At 29.8% G+C, this 19104-nt stretch overlaps 1 protein-coding gene across 1 annotated transcript in view; it reads right to left on the bottom strand.

Annotated features, from left to right (window-relative positions):
• LOC100208081 (branched-chain-amino-acid aminotransferase, cytosolic) overlaps nt 1-19104 on the bottom strand; it is a 62106-nt gene that overhangs the window by 30957 nt on the left and 12045 nt on the right. The window contains exons 3-6 of the mRNA XM_065791608.1: nt 12531-12734; nt 11298-11408; nt 1326-1445; nt 59-219 (exon numbers count right to left, since the gene is read on the bottom strand). Coding sequence (XP_065647680.1) covers nt 59-219; nt 1326-1445; nt 11298-11408; nt 12531-12734 — 596 coding nt within the window. The remainder of the gene's footprint in view (nt 1-58; nt 220-1325; nt 1446-11297; nt 11409-12530; nt 12735-19104) is intronic.

Below are 19104 nucleotides of genomic sequence, written 5' to 3'. Positions count from 1 at the left end.
TTAAAGGTAATAAATATAAATTAATATGTAACAACAAACATTATTTAAAATCACTAACCCTCCTGCTTTTTTGTCACCTATTCCTCCAGGCCATGACCTAACAAAATTAGGATCTGCCAGTAATGATATTGGCTTAATACCAGTTGAGAAATATGGTCCAACAGGTCCAGTTATAACAAAAAGCATAGCGCTTGAAGATGGTTTAACTCCAAGAGTCGACTTAAATAGATTAACAACAACACAACTTAAACCATAAAATTGTAACTTTTTTTTACTTGAAAAAAAGCATAAAAAAAAAGTAAACATATACAGTAGTTCAAATTTGTTTACAACCTTGTTACCGCACAACTTTATAATGTTATCACTAATTTATTTTCCCTAAAGGTTATCATTTCAAGAGTTAGTACAAAAAACAAGTAAACTGATCAGAAGTTATAATATCCAGTAATTTAAAATTGACTATATTTGAATTGTAAATCTTGAAGGATAAAAAAATTTTTTTTTAAGTTTCTGGAAACCTTTTGAAATTTACGAACCATAATTTATAAACATTTTATAAATAACATTTAAAATACTATTTCTACAGTAATTTAAGTTTCTTACTAAAGAGCAATTAGAATTTTTTTTTAAAAGCAATTAGAATTAATCTATTCAGGAATCTCCTTTTAGCTAACATTTTACCTCTCTCTCATTCTAGCACATTTTTTAAACCACAACAAATGCTTCTTGTTATCAAACAATATAATAAAAAATCGCCAAAACTTAGAACTCTTGCATTTTAATCAACATTATAAAAATCATCAGAAATAAATGTGCTACAGAGTTGTTACCACGACAAACAAATATTGTATAGTATAAGCTTTATATTGCATTTAGAGTAAAAGATTGTTTGTAACAAAGATATTTGAAATAACTTAAATAATTATATATATTTTTTTTCATATAAAATGATTATATTTTCAATTTTTCAAATTTACATATTTCAAAATTCAAATTTTCCAATTTATTATAAAAATATTTTTACTACATTCAAAAGGTTATTTAAAGAAACTACACTTAAACATGAGTAGTCAATTGTTTTTAATGTAATAAAATGGTATAAAATTTTATATTGCATTTAGAACAAAACATTGTTTGTAACTGAGATGTTTAAAAATTCAAATAATTCTTTTTTTTTGAACATAATACTTACTTTTTTTTTCATATAAAATGAGTATCCAGTCATTCTTAAGTATAAACTTATATTAGGTGCAATAAAATATAAAAAACTAAATTCTATATATAAAGATCAATCATCTATCAAACCAATCAAATAAATTATCTACCTCAGTACTTATCATTGTTGGTCTGATGTACAATGATGAATTTTCTGCATCAGGAACCCAACTCTGATCAATTCTTACTAACTCAGCTATACATTTTAGAAGTTCATCTTTATCAAATCCCTAGAATAACACAGACACATTTTAGAAGCTCATCTTTATTAAATTCCTAGAATAACATATAGATAAATAAACACATAAAACACAAATAAAAATTTATTTTACATTATAGAAAAAAATAAAAGTTACTATGTGAGTGAATATAATATAGAGTGTGTTATTATGAATATAATATAGTGTGTACATTATACAATATTTTTAGTTTTAATGTTGATTAAGAATATAGGATCAGTTCATTAAATTTCTACCAATTGACTGTGGGACACCATCTCTGACTTTACTATGCACATTATGTCAATAGGTTAAACTTGAAATTTCAGACTTCCAAGTGCAACGGTTTAGAAATTATAGCCTCATAAACACGACACAGTGATCCCCCTCAATTTACAAATAGTCAAAATAGACTACTTTTAAACCTTATAACTTTTTGTCATTTTTAACAACTCATTTTTACTAGAATTTTTTTCTTGATAGTTCTCTCTTTAAAAAAAGTGGTTTCTGTTAACTTGTACCTTGTTAGAAAAAAAATTATAACCTCTTCAACATAGGAAAAATTCTGAAAATCACTAAAAAATGCAAAATCTAGTTAAATGTAGTATTTTTCTATTCACCCACAAGTCTTTACAGTTAAGTTTTCTGATTAGAAACTACTGTCTGCAATTAATGGGCAAAATATAAGCTGCTTGATCCTGTTAAGAACTCAAATATATTTAAAAGTAAGTTGCGCATTTACCTAAAAAGCCTAATTTTCAGCAATTTCGAGATGCTTGTAAATTTTTTTAACACTTTCTTTTGATTTAAGATTAACAGCATATAAGACCTTTAGACCCAACTATCTAAAAATGCAAATATTAACTTGTCATGTTCACACCAAAATGACAGCATTTTCAAATAACCCTATTTTTAAATTATTGACGGTCGAATGCATTATTGGAAATCAATGCTACTCTAACCTGCTTACTGTGCAACCATTTATTATTTCTTAATAAATAATTTTTAATGACAAAAAAAATTATTGTACTGTATTATTTGCAATTTAATAAGCGATTCACCTATAACAAAATAGAATTTAAAAAACAATGCTATCAACTTAAAATTACTTTAGATTTTTTTAAAGTACTAAATTTGAACCATAATGAAAGTCTCTAACTAATTAATCAGTGACATATCCAGGTCATATATTTGGCCAATTTTGATACATCTGGTATACCGTATTTGATACTGTAACTTACAGTAAAGGTGCCCAAATTTTTAGCCCAAACTCTACCTCGAAGTATTTCAATACTTATATAATACTTACATAAGTTTGTTTTTTATAGAGTGTAGAGGCTACATTTGACTGTTTTCATGTTTTAATGTTTTTAGTGCCAATTGGTACTTAAGATCTGGAAATATGTTGACACCACTGATTAATAAGTTGTTTAATAAAAAAATAAAAATGGTCCTTAATGCGTTTGGTTTATCACTGTTAATGCCTCTTTATTTGTGCCCCTATTCGCTCTAGAGACCTGATCTATTTGTTAAGAAATGACAAAACAAATAGAAAGATATGGTCTTAAAAATAATTTATGAGGAAAAAATTTTTTTTAATATAATAATAAGTAACTAAATAGGTTCTTTAGTAATCTGTAATGAAAAAAAAAACACCTATAATTTGAAAAAAAAAATTTTTCAGATTTCCTATCGGAATTCTACAATGATATAAGCTCTTTAGAATTAAACACGCCCTTGAATAAATTATAAAGTTTGTAGATTGCAGTGTATATTTTAGACTTAAAATGACACTTACATGGAGACGGCGAGTTTTGACAAAAACTAGAATGTTAGTAGTTCTTGTTATACATTTATTATTTTGTTTTAACATAGTTATAAGAAAGATATAGTTTGGAAGTGAACAAAGATGCATTATTTTAACTCCTTCAAACTGTTTTTCTTGTTTCTGGAGTTCCGAACCTGCACAGAAAGATCGTTATTGTTAGCGTTTGCCTGATATTTTACCAAGTTGTTTTGTGTTTTTATTGAAACTTTTTTTTTATATGTCTGGTGAAAATTGTGTAATATGTGGTTGTTCAGCTTTAAGAAAACAAAATGGACACAATACTTTTTTTTACCAGAAACAGCTGGTTCCACAGAACTTTGTTTATTATGCCACCAGAATCATCTTATTTAACTATTACCAAAAGTATACAGAAATTTGCTTTATGGTGGATATGTTTTTTGATTGTTTAAATGTAAAGAACAGCGTTGAAAGTATAACATTAAAAACATAACATTAAAAATTTATCAAAATGAAAATAAAAGTCATCAATTTACATTAAAGACCAACATTAGGCTCTAAACTTTTCAAATTTGTTTATAAGTAAATAAACAAAAAGAAAAATAGTTATATTTATAACTTCAAAATTTTAAAAACATTTGTCATTTATTTACATATTTACATTTACACTTATTTACATTTGTATTTATTTTATTTTCTTAATTCATATTTGATATTTACATTAGTGCGTTTAAAAAAAAAAAAAAAAATACCCCCAATCCAATACAAAATTTCAAAACATAAACAAAATAAAAACTTTTAATTTTAACTTCATTAGAATAACTATTGCTGACTTTTTCTTTTCTTTTATAACTATTTACATGCAAATATAAACCTTTATACTTTAGTAGTTAGGTATCAGTTTTTTACAATGGAGTTGAGTGTTTGTACAGAAACAAACGCTCCCTTCCCTTGTGTGCTTTTGGGTAACCCATTTATATATACTTGTCTGCATAATTTTAGATGCTCCCCATACCTTAAATCCATTTTTGGTTTCCTAAAAATATATTATCAAAAGAAAGCATAACATCATTGCTATTTAGTCATAAAATATGTTTCTCCTAACTATCATTGACCTCAACAAAATTTAACTTAATTCTCAATTCAGAGTCATTTCACCAAACTATTATAACTAAACTAATCAAAGTAGCAAGAAAAAAAAATCTTTATATTTTAAAAAAAATATTTGAATTTTAGATAACATTTTAGATATAATTTCTTACATACATTTTATATATATATATATATATATATATATATATATATATATATATATATATATATATATATATATATATATATATATATATATATATATATATATATATATATATATTAGGGTACAGGGTACTTGCTTTTGAGGAAATTTTTGAATTTCAAAAAACTACCCCTTGAAATGTGGGACATTGGTGTTAAAAATAACTTTGGAAAAAAATTAGCCATCTCGGACCACTCTTGTGTCTCCCTCAGAGCCCATTTAATTAAAAAAAATGGTCAAAAAAACGCCAAAAACAACTATGTTTGATAGGCTAGGGGGAGGTGATAATATAAAATTTTTTATATTATCACCTTCCCTTAAATTGAGCTAAAGATTGTTCACTTTTGTAATGTTGTGACACAAAGAAAGACATCTGGACCAGAGAATGTTTTATTTAAAAATCCGAAAGACATATTTGAAAGTTTTGATTTTCATTATGATACGAATGATGTTACACGATTTCATTGGGATAAGACAAAAGGAACTGTTATCCAATGTGCTGCAGTTGAGTCACTTAATTTTTGCAAAAAGTATATTAAAAGTAAAAATATATTAAGAAGCGATAGAAAAGAACTAGCTGAGCTGGTTGTTGCTTGTTTGTCTTTTGAAGGTGTAAAATTAAGAAAACCAGGGGCTGTCCACCATGCAAGGTTCCTTGGAAAAGCCATATGTTATCTAAAATTGCAATTGCTTTTTAATCAGATTAAATTTGTTCAAGAAGATAAACTACTTTTAGAAAAAATAAATATCATTGCGGAATTTATAGCATGATTTTAATCAAAATGGTATTTGCAATCTGACAAAGCTATCAAAGCACCATATCTTGATATTTTATCAATACATAAAATGCATCTATACAAAGATGTTTGTGCCAAACCAGAGGCGATTGAAGTAGTATTGAAATCATTTTACAAACATTCCTGATATCTTGATTCTACAATTGTACCTCTTTCTTTGTTGGATAAAGATGTTTCTAATGAAGAAAAAAGTAAGATTGCTTCTGCTATGCTTCAATATGACATGCCAAACTCTGATTATTTTATAATGAACAAGAAATTGCTCATAGAAGTGGAAAATAAGATTAGGATTGAAAAGAGACTTTATAATGATTCCCCAAGTTTATCATTACTAGATGATCAATTCTCCTACTTGAGTTTTGATAGAATTGGGTTGGATAAACAAAGGATTAGAGACTAGCTTACCCTCCCACCTCAGTATTGGCGCACATAATCAAGTTTTAGAATCTTTCAAGGTTTTGCTAAATCTCTAGTTGACACAAATGATCCTGCTGAAAGAGCAGTAGGAATGATGCAACAGTTTGTGCACAGATACAATAAAGAAGAGGAAATTTAGAACAGACTTCTAACTGTTGATAAAGCTAGATTTGCTACAAAAAGGTTGATTGACTCACTTTCTACAATGGCAAAAATGATTGAAAAATGAAAATAATTTATACAACAAACTTTAACATTATTTTAAATAATTATTATTTAATTAAAGATAAATCGTCATACAAAAATTTTTTTTTCATATATATATATATAAAAAATTTATATATATATATATATATATATATATATATATATATATATATATATATATATATATATATATATATATATATATAAATCCAACAAAGAAAGAGGTACAATTGTAGAATCAAGATATCAGGAATGTTTGTAAAATGATTTCAATACTACTTCAATCGCCTCTGGTTTGGCACAAACATCTTTGTATAGATGCATTTTATGTATTGATAAAATATCAAGATATGGTGCTTTGATAGCTTTGTCAGATTGCAAATACCATTTTGCATAAAATCATGCTATAAATTCCGCAATGATATTTATTTTTTCTAAAAGTAGTTTATCTTCTTGAACAAATTTAATCTGATTAAAAAGCAATTGCAATTTTAGATAACATATGACTTTTCCAAGGAACCTTGCATGGTGGACAGCCCCTGGTTTTCTTAATTTTACACCTTCAAAAGACAAACAAGCAACAACCAGCTCAGCTAGTTCTTTTCTATCGCTTCTTAATATATTTTTACTTTTAATATACTTTTTGCAAAAATTAAGTGACTCAACTGCAGCACATTGGATAACAGTTCCTTTTGTCTTATCCCAATGAAATCGTGTAACATCATTCGTATCATAATGAAAATCAAAACTTTCAAATATGTCTTTTGGATTTTTAAATAAAACATTCTCTGGTCCAGATGTCTTTCTTTGTGTCACAACATTACAAAAGTGAACAAACTTTAGCTCAGATATGTGCTATTCTAAACAGGGAACCTTTTTTAGTTCCAGTATTACTGGAAGTTGTATCAAAGCATAACCCTCCAATGTTTTTTTCGGTTTTATATTCTTTAAGGAGATTCATCGCGCCTTTATACTGATCTTCCCCTGAGGATGATGCTAGGGGAGGTACTCTGAGAAGATAAACCTCTCCATTAATATTTAAAAGTATTATAAAGTAAAATATTTAAACATCTCCATTAATATTAATATTTAAAATAAGTAATTAAAAATTAGATAAGTGTTTTTACTAATTTATTATTGCTCTGTTCTTTTAGAACATTGAGCACTCTGTTTGTAGAATACACTAACATAATTTCCGATAATATATCCCAAATTAATTACCCTCAAATTTGTATTAATTTAGCTTTAAACTAATTTTCTTAATTTTGTTGAACTTTTCTTATATTTTGGATTGGCAAAAATGTATATATACTTCTTGGAAATCCAAAAAAAAAAAAGGTTAAAGAAATATTTAGAATTTTAATACACATTAAGCACTTGTTAAATGATTTGTGAATGTTCCTGGGGTCAAAGGAACTCGCTAATTATTTAGAGGAACTTATCATTATTTCTCACCTCACTCATGCTGTTTAAAAGCTTATGTAACATTAATTAGTAAGTGACCAAGGCCCCGGCTAAAAATGAGACTTTTTTCAAACCCGGCCCCGGCTAAACTATAAGATTTAGCAGGGGTTGATAGCTGGGGCTAGAAAATATTTTATAATACTTTATATATTATAATTTTATGCTTACATTTACTATTTATTAAATATTGGCATATATTTATATATTTTCAAACTCTAATTTACTTCCATCAAGATTGCAAGCAACCACTATTAAGTTATGAGTTACTTCAAAATAGAGAATAAGTAAAAATACATAGGAAATGGTTAACTGAAGACTTGAAAAGTTGTAGGTTGTATATAAAAGAAAAAAAATGAAGATTGCTAATAGTTATAAGGTTTTTTTGATGTGCAAGGAAAAAAACTGAATTAATAAAGTTTTTATAGCATGAAGGGACAGATACAGTAAAAAGATGCAACTTGTTGAATAAGAAACAAGCAAGAATGAGTTTTGGTTTATTGTAATAGAGATGATAGCTTGCTTAAACATTGACCATGACTGTATTTGTAGAAAAAAGAAATGCAACTTTACAACAATGGGAGAGTGGCTCAAGCTTGGCAGATAAAGCAGGTCTAATTTTTTTTTTTTAATGTTAATTCACCTACCCAAGGCTGAAAACGCCACTACAGACGAGGAGGCTACTTAATTTCAGTTATAACCCTCTCTCAACTATATAACTTCGAAACACGAACCTTGACAACTAAAGCTGCTGCGCAGAGAAACAAGTTGAGCGCGGTACTACCAGGGACGTGGTGGGGATCAAACTTGGCACCTCTCGCTTATGATGCGAGCGCTCTACCACTACATCATGACCGCATTACAATTAGCGCTGCGCAGAGCAACAAGTTGAGCGCGGTACTGGTAGTACCGCGCTCAACTTGTTTCTCTGCGCAGCGGCCTTAGTTGTCAAGGTTTGTGTTTCGAAGTTATATAGTTGAGAGAGGGTTATAACTACAATTAAGTAGCCTCCTCAATGTGCTTTTAGACTTTGTTTGAGAGTAAGAGGGTTGTTATTCATCAATATAGGAATATCAACATTATTGCAATATTTTTTTGCAGTAAAAAAATGAGTTTTGTAGTCTAAAAAAAATTGCAGATTTAAAGCTCAGAATTTAAATCTGTACGTAACAGCAAGCCTTAGACTGTCACAGAAGAGAGATCAGATTAAAAATCAGCTGCTTGTTCTAAGCAATCAAAAAGTGAAGATTTTTTGTCAAGACAAGAGTATAAAGTTGAGTCGTCAACAAATAGAGCCACTTTAGATGTTAAATTTTCACAAAGATTGATATTGTACATAAAAAACAATACAGGAGCAAAGATTTAAGGGTACCACAAGATACCTTGTGGTACCCTTAAAGTTACTTGAAATAAGTAGTGTAGTGTAGAGTGTAGGCCTTCAAGAATAACTTTATTACTGCAGTTAGTAAGAAATAATTTATTAATCTCAAAACCTTTATATAAAGAAACTAATAACAGAGTGAAGACTAATCGTAGGATAGTCAAAGAGAGGTCTAAGTTGGTTATATATTATTAAATATTTTATAATTAATAAGATTAAATGTTAGACTTTAGTTGATGACATTGTTGAAGACTAACCTAAAGTCTCTAGAACCTAACAACTGATATAAGATACAAGATTTAGTAAACTGAGAATAACAGAGCTTAACATCAGACGGGACCTTTTTACATAAGCTTCTTGGAATAATAAAAGGGCATTTGTTCTTAAGAGAGATGTTTTTGTAAAGAAAATGAAATAAATTGATCAATAAAGAAACTGCTCAAGATGAGGTTTGACTTGAATTTGAAGAGAAGGAATAAAAGCTTCCAAACTTTTAATCCAGAAGGAATAAAAGCTTCTGAGATGCGCTTCATGCCTACATATTACGAACATAAACATATACGTTTGCAATTTATTTAGATGCTGGCATACAATAACCTTTCATATTTATATTAACTTTAGATTTTATATGGTGTAGTATTTGCCGAAAAAAAAGATGATCATGATGATGGTAATAATGATTATGATGATCATGTTGATCATAATGATGTTTATGTATACATATATATACAGAATATAACATAAATTTTGAATAAAATTTTTTTTTTAAGATGTATAAATGTTTATGCAGGCCCAGTCACAAATCCGGCCTCTGCTATACATTATCAAACCCGGCCCCGGTCAAATATCAACCCCAGTCCTTAACTAACATCAATGAGCAGTAAATTTTACACTTTCCACATGCTGAATGTGATGCATGTCCTATGTCACTGGTGGTACTGCTCTCAACTTGTTTCTCTGCGCAGCTTTTTTAGTCAAGGTTCATGTTTTGAGGTTAAAGAATTGGGAGAGGGTTGTAACCACAATTAAAATAACCTCCTGGATTGTAGTAGCCTTTGTAGCCTTAGAGAGGTAACATTAAAAAAAAAAAAGATAATACTTCTAACTTATGTAAATTACCACAATACCACATTTGAACCATAATAAAGGTTACTAAAAAGTTAATGCTCTTTATTTGTACCCCTATCCACTAAAAAGACCAGATCAAGGAAGGGACAATCAATCATATATTTTTTTTGTTTGTTAATAGATGACTTATAATTGGTTATCCTCCTCCCTCTCCATCACATAGGCCAGTAGGCAGAGGGGCACTGGTTTCCAATAATGAAAGTGTTAGAAAAATTTTAAGTTAACACCTCAAAATGATCTTTTTTTTCTGCGATTTCTTGCAGACAATAGTAGCTAATCAGAAAACTTACCTGTGAAAACTTGTGCATGAATAGAAAAATACTACAATTAACTTAATTTTGGCATATTTTTGCGATTTTCAGAATTTTTCAAAAGTTAAAGTGGTTATAATTTTTCTCTAATATGATACAATTTAATAGTTTTTTAAAGAGGAAAATATCCTGAAAATAGTTCTAGAAAAAATTTGTTGAAAACATTTGTTGAAAGTATGAAAAAAGTTACAAGGTTTTTAAGTATTCTATTTTGACCATTTATAAATTGAGGGGCCACTGTGTATAAGACCATAATTTCTAAACCGCTGCACACGGAAGTCTGAAATTTCAAATTTAAGCTATCTACATAACGTACATAATATACAAAAATCAGGAAAATCAGAGATATGAAGTCCGACAAAGTTTTCTTTAAATAGGTTGAAATGAAAACTGATCTATCTTTTTATATTCAGTAATTGTTTTTTAATTATAAGAAATATGGATTGCATAATGACAAAAAATATAAAAACAATGGGTATTAAAACATCATTTGAAAAACCTTTTATGGTATCATGTGATTTGATAAAAACAGTTCCAAAAACCTAAAAACTGTTAAATATTCTGTAAAACACATTAAATTAAAATGTAAAAAACATGATATCATATATAAAAAATGCAACAAACAGATATAGCTATGACTAGAACAGTCTAAAATCTACAAAAAAAACAATTCCTGAACATAAATAAACATTTTGAAACTTTCTGCACTGAAAAAAGTAAAAAACCACTGTATTTGATATAAACTAGTTACTCAATGGGATCATTCAGAACAATATCCTTTTGTTGTGTTAAGTTTCAACTTTTAAGTAAAAAAATTAGCCTAATGAGTATTTCGTAAAGATTCATGGTAAAGCCTTCTATATAGGTCCAGGACCAAATATCTTTTTGCAGAAGTCTTAATTGATAAAAGTAGTAGAGTACTCATTTGATGCTCAAAGTCTTTCAGATTATAAACTTTTCGATTTATTTCAATAAAAATATTTATTTTATGTTTTTTAAATTAACTCGGTAAACTTTAAATTCTAACTTTTAATTTTGTAATTATATGAAGAACCAGGAAAAGTTTTAGATTTACTTACAGGCATACCAAGTCTTGTAGAAGATCCATGAAAGCGATTCATATTTTCATTTGGTCGAAACATATATATACTTTCATCAGCACTTTTATAAGCCTTCATACCTTCAAAACACTAAACAATAAGTAATAAGACAATTAAACAAACAAAATTTGAAATCTTATTCTTCAGTTTTCATAACAAAACTGTATTATTTTATAAAAACAATTCAACACTAAATATTAAATAGAAATGAAGTAAATTATTTAATGTTTAACAATATTTAAACCTTTAACATACAAATCTTTACACAACTTGAAAAATGGTATTTCATAAATAACTTAAAAGACCTCATTAAAGATCTTATTAAATAAAAATACTTTTCATGCAAATATCTCTTTAAGGTGGTTCTTGAATACTTGAACCAAGTTTCCAAGAACCACCATAAATCACTAATCTAAACCATTTATAACGAATCACAAAAATCTCAAACAATAACCTTTATTCCAATATACATTACTTTAGGAATCTTTTTCTTAAAATGCATTTTTTCATGCTATCTGAAAGGACTATCTTGAAGTCTTAGTACATTGACCTATTTCTACTTTTTCCTTAAAAAGCAAACTCTCTACATACTGATACCTATTCATATACATCTTTATGCTTTACATATCTGAACACCAAATTCTTCTGTAACACACCTATCAGATACACTCAATGTGTATATACTAATCTCAATCATTTCATTCAACTCTAAAAATAAGAAAAAATGTCTCAGATCATTTTTTCTTATCTTTAGAGTTGCACCACACATTTTGATCATCATTTTATTTTTGCTTTCCTGACATTTTTCTATCAGCATTTTTGTGTGATGACTTTTGTGTAAAAACAATCTGGTACTACTAAAGCATTTTGTAGAACATTATGATGGCATGTTTGTAATGCTGAAGTGGAATTTTGTATGACACTATGATGGAAATTCTGTGACACAGAATATGTGTAATAACAGGGGAAATATTTTTAATTAAATTGTGTGCATAACAAAATTGATAACAGTTATTTGATAAAGTATATATAAAGTAAAAAATAATATCTGCTAATATAAATAAGTAATATTCAATAAAGGTTATATCTAGCAAAATATAATATTTGCAAATATAAATAAAAATGTGAATAAAATAAATGTGAACATATTTTAACTTTTCACAAAACTTTAAAGTTCTTATAAAATAAAATTCCAAAAATTAAAAGCCTCACAGCTAAACCATAATGCAAAACAGATGAAGCTGGATGCATGGGAATAAAATCAAAAGGTTTGATCATTGGGGCACTCCATCCACTTTTTGCTGTCCAGTTAACAACGAGCATGTGATCTGACATAGTTTCTCCAAAAGGCAACTTAGAACCTTTTTCTGGTATTTTTCGAGGAGATTTGGTTGGGTTAAAAATGATATCATCATACTAAATCAATAAAAATTTAAAGAAAAAATTACCTAATTACATTACTAAAGGCTTTTTTAAAGGCTAAATTTTTAATTAAAAAAAAATTAATGATGGCTTTATATACATATTATACACCTGTTATGTGCACAGAAAAAATTTACATTGTTATCAAGTTTACATTGTCCATGTTGTATATGTGCACACACATGTACAGCAGGGGCATTTGCCTCCCCCCCCCCCAATAATTTATTAGAAAGAAATTGACTGAAAAAAATGACTGGAAAGAAAAGAAAAAAAGGGGTAGTACTGACCCTCCCTCTACTGCAATATAATTTTTTTTCCTACGGCCCTGTGTATAGCCATCAAAAAATACCATGCTGGTTTTAGCTCTTTGACATGATTTTGGCATTGTAACTGTTATATATCATTAGACATGCCATCATAGCAGATAAGTGTTATATCCTAATACTATGCCAATGACAAATTTTTTCAACTGCTAATTGGTATGCTAATGAAAAAATAAATATTACGAAATTATGCCAAAACTCTACTTAACAAAAAAATTTGAGTAAGAATATTTTTTTTCCATAAGAACAAGCTAACTTTTGTACTATATTATTAAGTAGCTGAAGTACCCAGCACTGCCTGGGATATTAAGTTAAAAAAGCTCAAACTCTGAACAAAATTGAAAGCACTTAAAATTAAAAGGCATATTTGTACCCAATGCTGTGGTATAGCTATACTTATAACTTATGGGACATGCACTCATTTAGGGCTATATAGTTTTAAAATTGATAGGCTTACGATTAAAATATAGTTACGATTTTTCTTTCTCAAATTAATTCAGACAATCTAGTAAAGGCCTGAGCCAATAGTTTTTGTTTGTTTGTATAATTGCAAAAAAATTTACCTCCTTTGCTAAAATTTTTGTTTGCTTAAATAAATTCATTTTTAAAATTTCAGGTACAACAGCTTTGTGTACCAGGTAGTCATTCTGTCAGACACACAGGAGAAAATATTGCATTTTATGTGGATGAAATTGTTGAAAAAGAAGGGCTTCAACATCTCTCCATTGTTCTAAGGAAAAGTAAATACTTGAGCTCATTGGATGAAAACAGTATGCAGTGATCACAAGATCAATAACTGTTACAAGCTAGATAACTGTTCACAATGAAACACTAAAAAACTGATCACAATGTAAATAACTGTTTGAGAAAAGCATCTGAATCAGACCAATTGCTTTCATTAGCTTTCAGAACAGTAAGAGAATTGTCGTAAAAAATGCATCACTCTATAAATTACATTACTCTCCTTGAAAATGAGTGCATGTCTCATAATATATCTCCATTAAAGATTTCAACCTATTGTGAAACCAGATGGAATATTCACCTTTAACTCATTGGTGCCATATTGAGAATGAAGTACCCTCTTCTAAAGCTGAATTTTGACAAAGTAGATTTCCATGATGCTATACCAGATAAAGATCAAATAGGACTTTTTGAACAACTACTACCTGTTTTGAGCTACATCAAAGATTTCAGTGAATGGCTGTCATGTGACACCCAACCAAGGATGCATCAGGTATTACTCAAGCTCAAAATACTTTTTGGATTTATTGAAAGATTTGTTGCCAAGGAAAACTGCAGTGAATCTGCAAAGTTATTCTTCTCTGAAGTACTTAAAAATCTGCATGCCAAATTTCCTTTGAAAGGCAGTGGAATCTTTTCACTTGTAGTTGAACAACTACTGAATCTTTTCTGCAAAGGACACTTCTTGGGAACTACAAAGTTCAAGGATGATTTAGTTGAGAAGCTTGTGGCAAATCACCCAACAACAATGCAGACTAATAATGAAGACATAACATCTCCAAGCATCCAGAAAGAGAGAGAGTCAAGGACGTTTAAGGCCTGCTTAATGATGCTTTGGAAGTGGAGAATGTGTTTCTAAATGAGTTGAGGCCCAATGACAATGATATTTTTTCATCAAATGACTTGAATGAACCACCATTACTACGTGAGTTTATCCATTACTTTGGTTTACCAAGAGCTGATGAGCATACCTGTTCTTTAGCATGGTGGAAGGCACATGAACATCTTCTCCCACTCCTTGCTGATTTGGCTCATGATCAGCCCATGGAGGAAATACCATTATCTCCAGACTCTCATTCTCAAACCTACTATGGAGCTACCCCTTCACAAGCAATCTATGACAAAAAGAAAGCCTTAAAATCCTTGAAAAGAAAGAAAAGGACTGTAAATCTCATGAGCCAAAGCCTTCTAAGCAATGAATCAGAAGAGACAGACGAGTTTTGAATGCTTTATTAAGATCTGTGATAGTTTATAATCTCTAGTATTATTATGGAACATTTCATTTTATTGTATCTATGAAAAAATAAAATAAATTATGAAAAATTACTTTGTTATATTTTTGAAATATAATTTTTGACACTTAAAAAAAATGTCATGGAAATTGACATATGCTCAAAGGCAAGGTGGTGGGGAGGGGGTTCAGTAAATTTTGCTACCCCTTGACCATACTTAACCCTTTTTAAAATATTTTAAGTCTTCTTTCCTTGTCTACTTTTTTTACATCTTAGAGTAAATTTTCAGCAATTTTGAATAAATGTTTTTGACAAAATTAATTTTGGCCTAATTTTAAGTTATTCCTGATCACTGTGCCACCCAAAGACTGTGCACTTTCTTTTTGCCAAATTTCACCATTATACTTTTTTTGTCTGGGTTTTACTACAATTCCGTCTTTACTATTTGCGACACTAATCTGTTTTTATTATTAGCGACATTATTCTGTTTTAACTATTTGCGACAATATTCCGTTTTTACTATTTGCGACACTATTCCGATTTTGCTATTTGCAACACTATTCCTTTTATTATTTACGACACTATTACCTTTTTTCTTTTTCGACACTATTCCGATTTTACCGTTTGCGACATTATTTCAACGATCAAAAATGTCACCAAGAAAAAACAAAATCTGGAGATATTTTCAAAAAACAAGTGAAGGTGCTGAATGCAAGACGTGCAAAAAGTCTTTGAAAACAAAAGATGGAAACACAAGCGGACTTCATCGTCACCTCGAAAAAAAACTCAGCCAAGATTACGTTGTGTATTCTGAAATAACTGACAACTCTCTTTTTCCTCCTCCTAAGATGAAACAACGAACCATGGTCGAAATGCTTGAAACAAAGTCCAAATATGACAAAGACAATTCCATTCAAAAACAGTTTGACTCTGCAATGCTGGATTACTTTTGCACTGATCTGGCATCTTTTTCAGCAGTCGAAGGAAGAGGTTTCAAGAAATTGTTTGACATTGCAAACCCTAAACTGAGCCTTCATCACAGAACAACATATTCAAGAAAGCTTTCAATTCGATCAAGAGAAGATCAAGCTGGAATGAAGAGCATAATAACGGAGATTACGCCAAATCTAAAAAGTGCTGCATTTGAATCTGGCCTTTGGACTTCTAGAGCTCAGGACAGCTACATCTCTTGGACTTTTCATGCTATTGACAAAAAATGGAGACTACTTTACTGGACACCCCATGTCCAACAGTTCTGAGGCAGACACACAGGTATCTTAATTGAAGGAAAGCTGGATTCTTTCTTAGAAGAACTAAATTTGCCTGCTGATTTGCCAAGGTATTGCGTGAACGACTAGGCAAGAAACATGAAACTTGCAGTCAAATTGTCAAAGCGCCTTGACCAATACTTGTGCAACAAGTGTGCAAAAATATGATATTATGCAATGTGCAGTTCGAGACTCATTTGGAATGACTGCTGGAATGGATGATGCGTTGCAAACATGCAAAGATTTGGCTTCTTTAACTCACCAGTCAACAGTTGCAGCTGAGTTGCTTGAATCAGAATCAGACGCTCAAGGAATCAATTTTAGACAGTTACGACAATCTGTTGACACAAGATGGAATAGTGAACTGGATTGCATGGTTTCTGTCCTACATCTAAAGAGTGCAATTATCAGCTTATGTGCAAATGAAGATATTTTTTCTTCAAAGACCATCAGTGCATCACAGTGGAAATCAATTGAGGGAGCAGTAGAAATTTTGGCACCACTTAAAGAAGCTACAGAAACGTGGTCGGCTGAGTCTATTCCAACAATTAACACTGTCGCCAATTCTCTTTATTTAATCCATGACAAAATTGATCAATTTATTGAGACGGATGGAAAAAATGGCTACGGTGTCTTGTATGCAAAAAACTTGAAAAGCTGCATTGAGAAAAGATGTCCTCTTTGTCACACTAGAAACTTATTGAGTGCTGCAGCAAACTACTTAAATCCTGCTTTAAAGGAACTTCACTTGAAGCTCTTCAAAAAATTTCAAACAACAAAAGAATGATTAGCTTCACAGGTTAAGGATAATGTTGAGTGCCAACCTGTTGCCAGAGTCCTTTCAGCAGATTTGTCCCCTAATTCAAAACTGAAGCGCAAGTTAAACGTCAGACTTGAAACACAAGAGCCAACATCTGAACTGAATCCTATTTTGAGCGAAATGTGCCAGTATGAATATCTCCCTGATGCCAAAAAAGACTTTCCGATTCTTGATTGGTGGAAATTGCATTCAAATACATTGCCAGAACTCTCTTCATTAGCTAGACAAATTTTAGCTATTCCAGCAAGTTCAACTAAATCAGAGAGAGTTTTTAGCTCAGGTGGAAATGTCGTTCGATCATCCAGACACAACTTACACCCAGAAAAAGTAGAACAAATCATCTTAATCAGAGAAAACATTGTCTTGTTGGAAAAGTTGGGCAAAAAAATTCTGAATTAATATTTGAAAAAGTTGTTTACATTTGACAAATGTCATTTGTGTCTATTTCGCAAAACCATGTCTACATTTTTTTTTTTTTGTACTTGGATTTTAATAAATTTGTTTTCAAAAATTGTTAAATTTCTCGTCTTGTCTCGTTCTCGGTCTCACAAGAAGTACTAACTTCTCGTCTCGGTTTCGTCTCGGTTTGAAAAAAACTAGTCTCGCTCATGGTTATTGTCTACCATTTGTTGTCCATATGGATATAAATTAGGACGCGTTTAGTTACATTAGCATTTGTTTAAAGAAAAAGCTAAAAAACACATCTAAAGGTAAGAATTTTTTGTTTTAATTACTTTCGTATATTTTGTTTAAAATGATGTTTTAGTCAACATCTTTTTTTGTGGCTAATTACTTTAAATATTGTAGAGCCAGGAAAAAAAGTTCTATAGAATTTCTATAAACTTTTGAAACATATGGCCAATAGAAATTCTATAGAATTCTTTAGAACTTCTATAGAATTTCTGTTAATTTTTATAGAAATTCTTATAAAACTTTTTTTTCTACTTTTTTTCTATAGAAAAAAAAGTTTTATAAAAATTTCTAAAGAAATTAATAAACATTCTATAGAAATTCTATAGAATTTCTATTAGCCATATGTTTCAAAAGTTTATAGAAATTCTATAGAACTTTTTTACCTGGGAAATTAACAAATATTGTCAATTCTAACCTGCAAACTCAAATAGTTTCTTTACAAATATATTTCTCTTACTAGGTGTACTGGGGAGCATTCGTCCGTAATAAAACCAGTGAAAGTTGTTTCTACTACTGGAAAAAAACAAATTTCACAAGCTGCCTCAGTTGAAAGAGGAGAATTAGTCACCTTTGTGGGAATTGTTAGTGCATCTGGACAAAGCCTGCCTCCTGTTTATGTCTTTCCAGGATTAGAAATGTAGAGGACTTAATAGCTGATGTCCCAGTATTATGTCTAGCGCTGGGAAACAAATCTGGCTGGATGACTGCCGAGTTATTTCTTTGTGTATTAAAATACATAGTTAAACATACGCGCTGCTCTCCTGACGATCCAATTTTGTTATTACTTGACAATCACGAGTCACATATTAGCCTTACTATTATCAGATACTGCAGAGAAAGTGGAATTGTATAACTAAGTCTCGCTTCCCATACAATTCATCGAATGCAGTGATTAGATGTTGAAATTAGGGGTGATCAAGTAATTGAAAAAAATTACTTAAGTAATTTTTTTAAAATTACTTAAGTAACTTTATTAATTTTATGTAACTTATTTTCCAAACAATGTTACATTTTTGCGTGATATAGTACTATATAGGTATAACAAATCATAACGTCAGGGGCGATCCATAAAGGACATTATGATAATAGAGGGGGGGGGGGAGAGGGGTCAAGTTAAAAAAGACAAGGGGAAGAGGTGGGGGTCATCAGAAAAGGACCTCATGTTATAGAATTTTTTTTATTCTTGTTTTAATAACAAGGACTATATTAGTCCTAAATATACCTTTTTAGCCTTATTTCTTCACTTATAATTTTTAATTACTTTATAAAGAGTTTCAAATCGTTGAA

The sequence above is a fragment of the Hydra vulgaris genome, chromosome 02 (genome assembly GCF_038396675.1).
Source record: "Hydra vulgaris chromosome 02, alternate assembly HydraT2T_AEP".
NCBI classification, from domain to species: Eukaryota; Metazoa; Cnidaria; class Hydrozoa; order Anthoathecata; family Hydridae; genus Hydra; species Hydra vulgaris.
Note: the sequence above shows the minus strand (reverse complement) of the source record. Positions and strands in the feature narration are given on the sequence as shown.